Raw genomic sequence first — 14,758 nt, 5'->3', positions numbered from 1 at the left:
AAATTACAATGCTATCTTTCTGAGGACTTCTGCTTTCATAGACACTAGTTTCATGGTTATCTTCACTCCAAATCTCTGACTGACCCCACCACATGTTCAACTATAAGGCTGAAATAGCTTCCAGCCAGACCTCAAATTCCGATGTAGTCTCTTCAACCAAAACCTCCTACCTTCCAGCCTGTCTCACTTCCATACTGTCAATGAACAGATTTTCATTCATTTCCCAATCTAGTCCCTCAATACCTCTAAAGTGTCCTTACTCAGCATCTTTCCTTGTATTGGTTATGGGGAGAAGCATCATTTTCTCATCCTGTGTCCTTCTCCTCCACCCCGTAACTGCTCACCTTGGACATCACTTCATCTATCATTTCAACAAGACACTCATATCCTTGCCTCCCTTGGCATTTTTTCCCATCATTATTTCCGTCTTACCAACTCCTTGAGCAGTAATAATATATCAGCTTTGGAGCCAATTAAATTTGAGTTTAAATTGTCTCATCACTCAATAGTTCCATGAATCTGAGGACCATTAAAAATGAATGAAATAACATTTCCTGAGAAGTAGTATTTACTCAGAAGGTATTATTCAAGAAATATAAAGAAATTCAAAGTGGTGCAAAGTGAAGCTGGAGGGATGGTTCAGTGTCTGTCTCGACTTCTTCACCTCTGAAATGATCCTAATAATGCAGTGTTGTTAGGAGTGTGAAATGAGATAACTCATCATCCATGCAATAAACATTGAGTGATGGCACAGTTCAGGCCTTGGGCTGAACACTCTTCTCAAAAGTGAAAGCCTTCTCACTGGGAGAGAGTATCCCTAACTTGGGCTTCCATTCCATCGAGCTACCACTTTTCCTTCATTTCTAAACTTATTAATAGAAAAGTCTACACCCACGACCCCCACATTCTTCCCACCTCTTAATTTCACATAATCAGACTTCTGTCCTAACCACTCCAAATTAAAACCATTCAAAGAAACAAGTCCTTTAACAACTGAATTGCTGCTTTTTCCTCCCTTGATTTCCATGACACAGTAATCCACCCCCCCACCCGACCCCCCCCTCCCCGGCAATTATTCTCAAACTTTAAAACCATTCATTTACCCATCTCCTTCACAATCACTTCTTTCAACTCCAAAATTTATCCAAAGAACTTTTCTTAAAACTCTTCTATTCATGGATGGAATTTCATACACTATCATGGCTTCAAGTCACCATAACAACAATAGCAACAACCATAAGGATAATGCCAAAACCTAAGCAGCGTTTGCTATGTGCCAGACTTTCTTTTAAGCACTTCATATATATTAACTCATTTAATCCTCACAACAACCCTATGATGTAGACACACAATTATTCTCCCTATGTTACTGATGAAAAAAAACCTGAGACACAGAAACATTTGAGCAGATAACTCAAAGCACAAGTTTGAACTCTCTTAAGCTCTAAGCCCATGTTTCTCTTTGCTTGACACCAGTATCTTAAACTCAGATGTTCAAAGTTAAAAGTTTATCACCTTCTCAAAGAAAAAGAAAAAAGAAAACTCAGACTGTCATTCTGAACTTTCTGTTTTAATTAATAGTACCATCATTTCTGCCTCCTAAGCAGGGCCAGCTTCCGGGGTGCACACATGTGCAGTAGCACAGTCTCTGTGCTCAGAAGGGCCCCACACCTGGTTTAATGCTCTGCAGCTACCACCTTGAAATACTTAATAATTTTTTTTTTTTTTTTTTTTTGCGGTACGCTGGCCTCTCCCGTTGCGGAGCACAGGCTCCAGACGCGCAGGCCAGCGGCCATGGCTCACGGGCCCAGCCGCTCCGCGGCATGTGGGATCTTCCCGGACCGAGGCACGAACCCGCAACCCCTGCATCGGCAGGCGGACTCTCAACCACTGCGCCACCAGGGAAGCCCGAAATACTTAATAATTTTTAAACAAGAGGTCCTGCATTTTCATCTGTTACTGGGCCCCACAAGTTATGTAGCTGGTCCTGATCTTAAGCTCAAAATGCATCCATAGGCTTATTTTTATGCTAAAGTTAAGTCAAATTGATATTTATAAAGTACCTGTTCTTGTCTTAATACCATCACCTCTAACAAGTTTCTACTCAACTATTGGTTCTGCTACCCTGAGCTCCCCTAATCTCTATTTCAGGTGCAGTTAGATGATGACAAATGACTAGCAACAGGAAATCTGTGATTTGTCTATGCAGAAAGAGAATGCAGAGTATCACATTATTACATGTGATGGAGCTCAAATAAACTATTTGATGATTTTAAATAGTGGTGTCTGATTTTTGACAGTTTCATAAATTAGAAAAAAAAATATATATATACACATATATATGTTATTTACAAGCTTACAATGGACTTTCTTTCACTTATCAAATGGTCTATCTTGAAAATAATGATTTATTGCATTGTTGTTCAAATGGGGATTGAAATTAATTTACTAGCAAGTGTTGTCCACATGAAATTTTTGAAAGTACCAATGGCGGACAGCTACAAACATTGATTAGAAACATCCTATTACCTATGCTTCACAATTTTCCAGATTTTTTCAAAGAATACAAATGGTTTCGCTAATGAGTGAGCTAGCCAGCTCAAGGGGGAAATGCCCACACCATTCTCTTTCCTGTCAGCTAAGTCAATTGCAACTCAGAAAAACTTTCCAGAAAAAAAATTAATTGAATGTACAGCTAGAAAGAAGACAACATAGTACATGACTAACACTAAGATAGACACTAAAGTAGATTTCAAGAAAAAGAATCCTTTGGGGTCCCAGATAAAAATATCAAATCCTTTAAAAATGGGAAAAGAATCAAGTTGGTCTCAGACTTCTCCACTAAAACATTCAGTACTAGAAGACAGTGAAATGCCTACAGAGTTTTCAAAGAAAGAAAATAAAACACCAATACTTTGCAACCAACCAAACTGTTTTTTCAAGAGTCCAAATATAGAAACAACAACAAAATGTTCAGGAAATGGAACTTAAAAAAAAAAAACAGACCATTAAACGATAAATGGAAAAACTATAACAAAAGAACTTGCAGTGAACACTGAATCCACATGACTGTAGGCACAAGATGAAAACAAAGTTATTAAGTATGGTTATAGAGCTGAATGTAAATATTTTAAACCTCATCAAATGTAGAATTAATTTATTTAACAAAAGCTGGTGATAAGATAGGTAGAAATAGTGGAAGATAGTGTGAATACTTCAATTTTCTCATCTTTTATAGCCAATGGTCAAAAGATACTTTTAAATCTAATAGTAATAACATTAACTAACATTTATTGACCGAATACTATGTGCCAGGCATTGTACAGTACATGGCATGAATTATCTCATAAAATTCTTCATAATAACCCCAAGTGAAAAGCCATTTATTGTCTCCATTTTATAGATAATGAGACTGTAAATAACTTGTCCAGAATACATTTGTCTGTAGGTGGTAAAGCCAGATTCAAACCCAGATAACCTGATTCCAGGACCCACACACTTAACTATTAGAATATGTTGTAGAGTTAAAGCTATAAGAGTAAACACCATATAATCTGCTTTAATTGAGTGATAGAGGGGAGGAAGACATAAAGATGTGAAAATATGCTAATTTCATCAAAAGTGTGCATAATGTGCTAACATATATGAAGGAAAAAAAAATGAGTACCTGGGTGATACATTCATATTCATGGAAAACTGTAGATAATTCCATGGCAACACATTGGGAATCTCATCTAGTTGTTTTTAATCTCTATGTAGAACTACATAACTTGGAAATAATATAATTTATTTAATTAGGACCTATTGATAAGAATTGTATTGTCAGGACAGACTAAATTAAGCTGTAGTAACAACCTCAAAATTTCATAGGCTGGAAAAAGAAAAGGTTCAATTCTTATTCATGCTTCATTTGTGTTACCGGTCAGGAGGGGTCTCTGTCCAGCACAATCCCTCTGGGAGCCCTGCTAATGGAGCAATCACCATCTCAGACATTACAGGTCACAGTGCCTGAGACAGTGTTCTGTAGCCGCAGTCCCCAGCCTTTTTGGCACCAGGGACCGGTTTCGTGGAAGACGATTTTTCCATGGACCAGGGCGGGAGGGGATGGTTTCGGGATGATTCAAGCACATTACATTTATTGTGCACTTTATTTCTATTATTATTACATGGTAATATATAATGAAATAATTATACAACTCACCATCATGCAGAATCACGGGGAGCCCTGAACCTGTTTTCCTGCAACTAGATGGTCCCATCTGGGGGTGACGGGAGACAGTGATACCCAAGTGTGTTTCTTATGTCCAATCTACTCCATAATCTCGCTTTGGTTGCTGTCACTGCAGAAAACCCTGCTTCACAAAGACAGGACGTTGGAACTGGAAGCAGGCTTTTCAGTGCTTTTGTGGCAATCTCAGGATATTCCACCTTGACTTTAATCCAGAACGTATGGAGATTTGAAGTTGTCTCAAACATATGTTTAAGGCCATTTGCAATCTCAAGCAACTGATCCTCTTCTACCACGGACAAAGTCAATTCACCTGGCTTATTCACAAATGCGTCGCGCATCCATTCCTTCCCAGTTTGCGGGTCTTTTGTGCTTGGGAAGTAATGCTCAAACTCTTTTGAAAGCTGAGATAGGTGATCATGCACCAGCTGGGAGAAAGAAGACCCTGGCTCAGTCTCTTTCAAAACCTCTGCTAATGTTTGAAACATGTCAAAAATCCCAGTGTTCACTCGTCACCCCTATAATTCCAGTTTGGCTTTGAATGCAGCCACTTTATCTGCTGACTTGAACACAGTTGTCATTCTCACCTGAAGTGACAGAGTGATTGAGTGATTGAGTTCATTGAGCAGGTTGAATATGTCACACAAGTAAGCAAGTTTTTCGACATATTCTGTGTCACTGAAATGTGCTGCCAGTGGTGACCTTTTCTAAAAGAAATCTCTGGAGCGGCTCTCGTAACTCAGAAATGCTGGCCAGTGACCTACCTTTAGAAAGCCATATCACTTCTGTGTATGAGGGAAGACGTGTGTGCTCTGCGTCCATCTCCTCACAAAGCTGTGAGAACAGACATGAGTTAAGGGCATGTACTTTAATGTGGTTGATAATTTTAATCACATCCTGCAAAATGCTGTTAAGTTCAGGTGACATTTTTCAGCTAGCCAGTATTTCTCTATGGATGACACAGTGCGTAGACTCACATTCAAAAGTGACCTCTTTGACCTGAGTAGTAAAACCAGAAAGCCGTCCAGTCACGGCAGCCGTTCTGTCCGTGCATATACCGTCACAAAATGACCAATTCAGTTTTCCTGATATGTAATCATTCAAAGACTTGAATAGTTCTGCAGCTGTGGTGTTGGCTGGCAACAAAAGTGCACATAACATATCCTCATGCACATCCTCCTGAAAATATATATCGCACAGAAACAAGTTTTGCTGCCTTGTTGTCAAGATCGGTAGACTCATCAACCTGCATTGCATACCACGGTGACTCATTAATCCTCTCTAACAATTGTCCCTCAGTATCCTCTGCTATTTCATCAATTCGTCTAGTTATGGTGCTAGCTGAAAGAGGAACACATGCCACTTTTTGAACTGTAGCCTCTCCTAAAAGTTCACGACAAATGCCCTTAGCAGCAGGCAGGATCAACTCTCCACCAATAGTAAAGGGCTTCTCAGCTTTAGCAATGCGGTTAGCCACTAAGAATGATGCTCTTAGTGCAGACACATTTGATGAAGTGGTGGCCTTCAATAATTGCTTCTGTTCTTCATGTTCACATTTTTTTCTTTTGAAAAACTCCAAAGGCTTGTCTTTTAATGCAGGGTGCTTGGTCTCCATGTGGCAAAACAGTTTTGAAGGTTTCATGGCTTCGCTGGATAGCCGGTCACCACATATACAAAGTGGGCTTGGAAAACGTGAATCACCTGTTGCAATGAACGCTTAATTTAAGGACTCGGTATTTTCTTTTATATGCAGCTTTCTTTTTGTTAGCAGTCTTAGAGTCTTCTACTGTCTCATCATTGGGTCTTTCTCCCTTTTCAAAGAAGCTCTCCAGCAATGTTTGTTTTTTACTCATTTTGGCTAGGGTTAGCTTGTGGAGGGCTTACCAAAACTGACTGAGACAAGTGTGCAGTGAAGGAAAGAGGCACGGATGGAAGTGGTAAATAAAATAATGGGAGGGCCATGTGTGGACTAAAATAAGTGTCAGATTCTGACTTAAAGCCTGCACCAGATGCAGCTTGTCACTTGCCACTCACTGATGGGGTTTTATTTATTTATTTTTTTAACATCTTTCTTGGAGTATAATTGGTTTACAATGGTGTGTTAGTTTCTGCTTTATAACAAAGTGAATCAGCTAGTCAGAAAGAGAAAAACTGATAGGGTTTTGATATGAGTCTGCAAGCAATTGATTTATTATGGTCTCTGGGCAGTCAAACCTCTCTGCTAATGATAATCTGTATTTGCAGCCACTCCCCAGCGCTAGCATCACTGCCTCAGCTCCACCTCAGATCATCAGGCATTAGATTCTCATAAGGAGCGTGCAACCTAGATCCCTCGCATGCACAGTTCATAGTAGGGTTCGCGCTCCTATGAGAATCTAATGCCGCCACTTTTCTGAGAGGAGACGGAGTTCAGGCAGTAATGTGAGCGATGGGGAGGGCTGTAAATACAGATGAAGCTTCGCTCGCTCGCCTGCCACTCACCTGCTGCTGTGTGGCCCGGTTCCTAACAGGCCACGAACCAGTACTGCTCCATTGCCTGTGGATTGGGAACCCCTGTTCTGTAAGATGCCTCACCAGCAATTAAATGTTTGGTCCAGAAATGACAGATGTAACCTCTACTTACAACTGCTTGGTCAAAACCAGACACATGATCCAATCTAACAACAAAAGGGCCAATAAATACTATCCCAGAATCACCAGAAGGTGGAGAACTGAAAACATTTGGCAAACAACACTAATGATTACCACATAAACATTTAGCTTGTTACCACATTTCTCTTACTACAGATAATGCCACAATAAACATTCTTGTTTAAAAAAACTTTGCGTACATATACAGGTATATCTATATTATAACTTCTTAGAGTGGAACCGCTGGTCAGAAAACATGTCCATTTTAATTTAGATAGATATTACTAAATTTCCCCCAAAAGGTTTTTCTTTTTTAAAATTTACATTTCTTTAATAATGACTGTACGTACTTGAGAACCTTTTCATATGTTTATATGCCAAATTCATTTTTACCTTTAAATCTCATCTACATGAGATTTAATCTTTAAATGAGTAAGGTAAATATGCAGCTTCCTTTGCTTTCTCCAAATGGCCAGAGAATTAGTTCTTCCAACACAAGCAATCTATTTCCCTCTCCAGTGGTTGGGAAATATCATATATGAATTGAACATTTGCATTTGAGTCTATTTCCTAAATCACCATTATGTGACATTGATCCATCTCCAGTGCCAATGTCACACCATTTTAATTACTAAAATTTTATAATACATTTTATAATCTACTAGAGTTAGGCCATATTAATTATCCTCTTTTTCAAAATTTGACTGGTTATTCACATATATTATTTAATTAATTTTCTCAAAATTTTATACTAGCTTATCTAGTTCCATAAAATACTATTGTTATTTTTATTAAGGGTTCATAAATCCAGATCAATTTTCATTTTTAAAAAATTAGTAATTTTATCAAAACAGAGAGTATATACATTTTCCTACGTTCAACTCTTTTTTTGTATTTACTCTCAGTTGTTTCAGTTTTCTTTAGAGTAGTTTTATACACTTTTATTACTTTACTCCTATGTAATTTCTTTTTGCTGTTGTTATTATTGTTACTTTTGCAAATAAGCTCTTTCTTTCACTACATATTATTTACAGTTGAAATAAATATCTTCAGTATTTAAACTGGGTACATTTTGCTTTAAGGTTTTTGAGAAGCACACAAGCTCTTTGACTTGTGTCCATTTAATCAGAAGATTGGTTTGACTTTGTAAGTTCCCTGGCTGAAGACAGCAGCATTGTCACTGCAGACAAAGCACAGATGTGACCAAAATGCTGAGAGTCCTATTTTCTACTGTGTTCTCCACAGACAATACTGGGCAAATCGATCTCTCTAGAATAGGTGACTGAATGTTTCATGTGCAGAAAAAGCTAAAAGGATCAAGCATAAATGGAATGTCAATATTTCAGACATTTAACTTCAGCCTGAATGTTACTGGATTTATACATACATATTATATGTGTATATATTTACATACACACATATATATCTCCAAACACTGATTCACTTTAATAAATACTTTTAATAGTCTTCACATTGTAAATCTTAGTTGAATCTCAAATTCTACCTTATTTGGAAGTCTGCTCTCCAAGAATAGACCTATTTTTAATGGTAATTCATCTTATTACATCAGTAGTATTTGGACCTAAAATTTCTGATTCCTTGTAACATTTATTCAGAGTGAGACATGCAATCACAGAATTTTAGAACTAAAAAAAAGATACACTCATCTTTTAGAGCATTTTTTCTCAACCATGGTGAAGAATTAGGGGAATTACACAGGGGAGATTTTTTTAAATAAATAGTGTCACTTCTGTTTCCCCATGACCTTAATTCCCTGCCCACAAATGACAGCCACTGTTTAGTAAGATGCTGTGTGTCATTACTCAAGTGTGGCATGGAAAATAAAGGAAGGGGTAGGGAGGTTCTCAACCACTTCTCCTGGGATTATATAGCAAAAGAAAGTAAGACCTGGGAGCAGAGTGATCTCCTTGGCATCACAGTACTGATGGCAGTAAGCACAGTACTTCTCCCTTGACCGCCCACTCCTTCCACTCTATCACATCCGTATTCGGTAATGTTAGGAAAGATGGGATAACCAGAATCAGAGTTACCAAAAGGCTTTTCTGGTACCTCTTGCTCTCACCAACACCATGAACAAAATTAACTACTCTCTCCTCTATGTTCCTAAAGTACTGTTCATAAAGCTAGTGCAGCTCATAAGTGCTAATACAGAACAATCTAATATGTGTTTTATGTTTTATGCATGGCGCAGCCAGATTATGAGATCCATTACAGAAGGATACAAAGCATATTCATTTCTGTCTCCCCAGTGTCTAACACAGTTCCTTCCATATACTTATTTTCACCAAATATTTCTGGAATTAAATTCAACCCATGGCTATACTCAAGAATCATATTAAGGTCTGAGTACAAATGACTCAAATATATCATAAACAATTACATTATAAAGTTCAGTTTAAATCGCATTTTTGAAGATCTCTCTGCAGGCTCTTCTAATTAATTCATGACATTTTTCAAAGTATACTAAATCACAAGGAATTATTTCCATTAATTGCTTTGACTACTCTCTTCCTTTCATGAAAACATTAACCTAATCTTCACATCTTTACATCTTTACTCTGATATCTTTTCTAAAGAACCAATTCATCTTATGTTAAATTTCAAAACCATCTTAATTCCATCAATACCTTTTGCACTGCACAATATAAACATAATGCTCCTCTTCTCCTTTTTCAGATGTAGTATGATTATTAATTTATTAATTATATTATTGCAAATGTACATAGATCTGTAAATACCTAACACTGGGAGAAAACAATGCCCACTGAGCCATTTCAGAGGTTATCCCTAAGGAGTAAAATGAAAACAAGCACAGGGAATCAAAAAAGACTTTAATGTGTGCCCTGTGTGTCTTCATGGACTGAACCTTTCAGCCTGGGACCAGAAAATAAAGACAAGCAGCCAGGAGGACAGAAAGAGAAAATAGCAGTCATGGCTCCTGACAGAGCTCGTGAGGCTTAGCTGCACATCTAGAGTTCTCTTTCTGATTGAACAGACTCGAGTGGATTTATCAAAAGAGCCTGTCAAAGTCTGTAGTTGACGGTGCACTTCTCTTAGCTGGAATGGCACATCTCTTCACCCCCTACATCCCTACTGTCATCTTATGTCTCTAAACATATAACTTCCTACTATCATAGTAAACGGAACATGGAAAACTTAGGCTAATAAAAGCCCCCCTACTTCCCCAATTTCATATTGTAGTTAAGAGTATAAAGGCAGAAAACCTATATTATACGTACCCTGTTCAAAGCCGCTAGGACCAATTTGTGAATATCATTCCTGAAACACTGTTTTTTAACCATACTTAGCTTATGCTGATATTCAGTATCTTCCCTGGATTCTTCTGGGATGCCTAAATGCAAAAATAAACAAATAAACAAATGTTTTTCTCATAAAGATTTGGGCTGAATAGATTGTCACTTATTAGGAATGATTATAATTAACCCAACAATACATATATATGCTATACCTTTTTCTAATCCATGGTTCCTTACCAAAGAAATAACTCTTAGCTTTAAGAAATTTCTAAAAACAGTTCATCACTGAATGTAAAATAAATACAGTGTGTGCGGATGTTCACTGAATTTAAAGTAGCAAGAAGTTACTATGGTGGAGGAATTTTCTGGAACAAACAATCTCTTTTGTATGAATAGGCTGTACTCATTACAAGAAGCTAGAAGATTTTTATGCAACAATGGACAACTTGAGAAAAGATCAAAGTTACTTGAACTACAACATAAAAAGGTCAGATATGAAATGTAGACATAAAAGAGCAGCTGGAATAACACTGGGAAAAAAAAAGTTTTTAGTTTCAGCATTATAATGGTAAAGAGCATATAGTTTTATTAAAAGTCCTCTAAGACTGTATAAAAGTATTAAGTAACTTAAAGAAAACATATTCTTTATTCAGCTACATTGTAGCTGAACTAACCCAAAACTGTTGGAAAAACAGGAAGTCAAAAAATATTGGTTATACAATAGAACACATAAGTAAAATTATTATGAATAAATAACATTTCTAAAACCTATGACTATAGAAATAATTATTAATAAACAATTCCTTCTAATCTTTCACTTCAATAATTTGTATTAACACAAACTATAAGTTGACTGCATATAACTTTTCATTTACTTAACAAACATTTGAATGCCAACTACATGCAAGGGATTTTGCTACATGCTGAGAATACCACAGTGAATATGACAGGCATGATTTTCACCCTCCTAGAACTTTCAGTCTTCATTTTAAAATTTATTCAAACAGGTCCTGACATTCATTACAGCTGTATGACCTTCGATAAGTTACTTAAACTCTCAGTGTCTCATTTTCAGTGACCAAGATCACATTAATTGCTGAAGCTGCCCATTACATCACAAGCAGATGTGACCATTAAAAGCAGTCCTGTTGAGAAGTAAAATCTTCATGCCATATGTAAGGAGACTTATTAAATGTCTTTCTTATGTTAAGACCAAATGAATATTCCCAAAAGTTCATCTCTGGTCTTTGTTATATTACTTGAGGTTCTACTATCCAGAATGGATATAATTTCCTTTCCACATAATAGTCCTTTAAATTGTTTGAACTGCAAACTTTTTGAAGGCAGGATCCATAACCTAATCATCTCCAGGTTACCAAGAGTTCCAAGCAGAGTGCTTTAGGTATAACAGTTGTTCCACATACACTTATTGCACAAATGTGTCTTTAAAAAGCACCCACTCTGATTCAGGCTGCACAAGGTGAAAACCTGGCTCCGTTACATAAGCTGTGACCTTAAAATCTCTATATCTTATGCCTCAGTTTCAGCATCTGTGATATGGGGTGGAAAAGTAGAATCTGCCTTATGGGTTGCTACAAGAATTTTTAAAGTTTATATACATAAAGTACTTTGAATAATGCCTTACACATTTGTTACTAACTATAAATGAGTGAATTTTAATAGCTTTCATAACCTCCTGCATTATCTCCTCTCCAAATTAAACAAATTCAGCTTCTCTTATTGTTCTTAAGGATGTGGTTTTATATTCATAATCACTTTCCTCTATACACTTCCCAATATGCACATGTCCTTTCCTAAAGAATTTTTTCCTCTAGAACTGACACTAAATCAAGAAAGAACAAGTCAAATGATATTTTACTAAAATAAGTAGGTCTTTATTATTATTTTTTAAAGCAACAGGCTCAATCACTTCAATAAGTTATTGTTATAAAAAAGAGGAGGAAGTGAACAGTACCAGATTGAAAGAAACTTAAGAGACATAATACTAGCTGCAATATGTGGCCCTGAATTAAATTATACACATTTGCTATAATGCACATCTTTGTTACAATTAATAATCTGAATGTGGTCTAGTTAATAAAATTAATACATGTACATCTAAACATAAGTACCTACTTCAGCACGTCAAAACCAGAATCATATTAAACCTCAAAACTACTGGCGTACTGATATTATAGTTACTCACTGACATACAGAATGATATAATATAGAATGATAAAGTATAGTATGGTACAGTTACAGCATGGTAGAGTACGGTATCGTGTGGTATGGTATGGTAATATAGTAGGTTAGCATAGAGTGAAGTAAATGGTTAAACCTTTACCTAATAGAGAAATGTATTTATATGTTGATATGCTTATAAAATATGTCTATTAATATGGTGGTACCATAAAGTACCACCATAAAGTTATAAAATTATTTTCAAGGGCACCTGTTTAATACACCTAAACATTATTATAAAAAAAAAATTTAAATACATCATTTCATACATCTAAATTATTACTGACTATCAATGTTGCTTCAGGCTCAATCTCAGAACAATAAAAGAAAAGAAATTCTACATTCAAAACTTATTTTTGAACTAAAAGAATGTTATTAACTAACAGATGATTCATAATGTCTTTTGGTTATCTTTAAAACTCAAATCCACTCTCAAAAGAAGAAGGTTGACACCTTTAAGGGTAATCAAAAGGATTTTGTTTTGTTTTTTACAATCTACAAAGTTTAAAAAAATTCACAATAATATTTTCAAGCAACACTATGTCTGTTAAATTATATCTCTAAAGTTGTGTGACAACTATGAATGGGACATCATGATTCAATTCAAAATTTATTGAATAGCTATTTTTGTTCAAGTTACCAGGGGGTTAAAAAAAAAAAAAAAAGGCATGACTAAAGAAAGCCCTCTCCTTGAAAAAATCTATACTCTTATACAGAGAATACTCTTATACTCAGAAACATAAAATACCAATATGACTACAGATAATGGTAGATTTAGGAAGATTTCATTTAAAAAGGACCAAAAAAAATGGGCTTCAAAAGAATTGGGACTTTTACAGAGCGAAATAATAATAACATCCCTGATATTCAGTAGTCAGAAAGTCACGCCAAATGTACCTCCTAAACATCTCCCACATCCATCCTCTCCTCTGTTTTCTTTGCTGGGCCCCCACCATATCTCACCTATCACAGCCTCCAGCCTAATCTCCCTGCAGGAGTTTCCCCTCCCGTCAATCATTATCCACACCACAGTGCTACTGTTATAAATTGCAGATTTGGTTATGACACTGCAATTTTGAAACACCTTAAATAAATCTGAATTGACTTGTGCTAAAAAAAAGCACAAATTGCTCAGTGTTGTGTTCAAGGCCCTTCCCTCTCAGCCTCTGCCTGTCCTTCCACATTTATCCCCAGGACTGCTTTCCTCACATACCATGCTCCACTCACCCCACACCATGAGCACTTTCTCTTTCTGCTTCAAATGTCCTTCCTGGCTTTTTTACCAGGTCAGCCTTATTCACCCGTCAGGTTCAAATATCACAATCTCTGGCCTACTCTTTTGAATAAATTATCTGTGCCTCCATCAATACTCTCATAGCCTTTTATAATACATATATCTATAATAGCTCCTCGCAACTGTCTGGTAATTAACTATCTGTCTACCTCTAGGCTCCTATACATAGTACAGTCATGTCTTGTTTTACTTGTCTTTCAGACCTTTGCAGTCATCACAATATATAGAACATAAGAGGCACTTAATAACTACGTGCTGAATGAATGGGGGAGCAGTTGTTTTAAATGGGCTTTGGAGGACAAATAAGGTCATAACAGATGTAAGCAGGAAGTAAATGTGGGGAGGATTGACACTATTGTGGCTCATGAGTAAAAGCTACATGGTTATATTTGAGAAAGATTAATTCAACCACAGAGTAAAAGAAGGACTGGAAAGAGGCAAAAGAGGAAGTGTGAAAATTAGTTGGGTATTATTATAATTCAGACAGGAAAAAAACAAACAAAAAAACTTGGACTTGGTAAGGTCAACAGAAATAGAAAAGAAATAGCAGAAATGACACTCTCCTTGGAGGTAAAGCTCGACACTATGTTGCAGTTATTTTTTCTGGAAATAAATTATTGATATTTCTTATTAAATTTTAATCTAAATTTATCTGACTCTTCCACATCATCATTTTCCCTCTATTTTAATTTTTGGGCTAGTGAAAAGATTACATTTGGTTGGCAGAAACTGGTCCTTTAATTTTTGCCTAGAAAGTTGATATTTCATGAAAAGTCAAAAAATCCACTTAAAATGACATCTCTTCCCACAATCAATTATGTAACTTACCTGGAACTATAAAATGTAAAATAGCTCGAAGTGCCTCCAGCTGCACTGATACTGACATCTCATGACTTCTCATAACTGTTATTATTTTGCGGGCCACTGCTGCCATTGTATCCAGGGAAGTGTTACTAGAGATAAAATATTGAAATGCTTATTAAGAGTACAACCTGATTCCAATACAAACACCAATTTGAAACAAGTACGAGAAAACAGATCTATTTTATCAGAAAAGGCTGATGTGAATTCGGCAGTATGAGCATA

The 14,758-nt window shown here is 36.4% G+C and overlaps 1 protein-coding gene across 3 annotated transcripts in view; it reads right to left on the bottom strand.

The window, feature by feature from the left end:
- The window catches only part of LRRK2 (leucine rich repeat kinase 2), a 155,875-nt gene that overhangs the window by 101,812 nt on the left and 39,305 nt on the right, over window positions 1-14,758 (bottom strand). For all 3 annotated transcript variants that reach the window (XM_082665511.1, XM_082665512.1, XM_082665513.1), the window contains 2 exons: window positions 14,501-14,625; window positions 10,120-10,232 (listed from right to left, as the gene is read on the bottom strand). In XM_082665511.1, the coding sequence (XP_082521637.1) occupies window positions 10,120-10,232; window positions 14,501-14,625 (238 nt within the window). The remainder of the gene's footprint in view (window positions 1-10,119; window positions 10,233-14,500; window positions 14,626-14,758) is intronic.

Source organism: Grampus griseus, assembly GCF_964374135.1.
Source record: "Grampus griseus genome assembly, chromosome: 11".
Taxonomy (NCBI): domain Eukaryota; kingdom Metazoa; phylum Chordata; class Mammalia; order Artiodactyla; family Delphinidae; genus Grampus; species Grampus griseus.
This window is presented reverse-complemented; position numbering and strand designations above follow the sequence as displayed.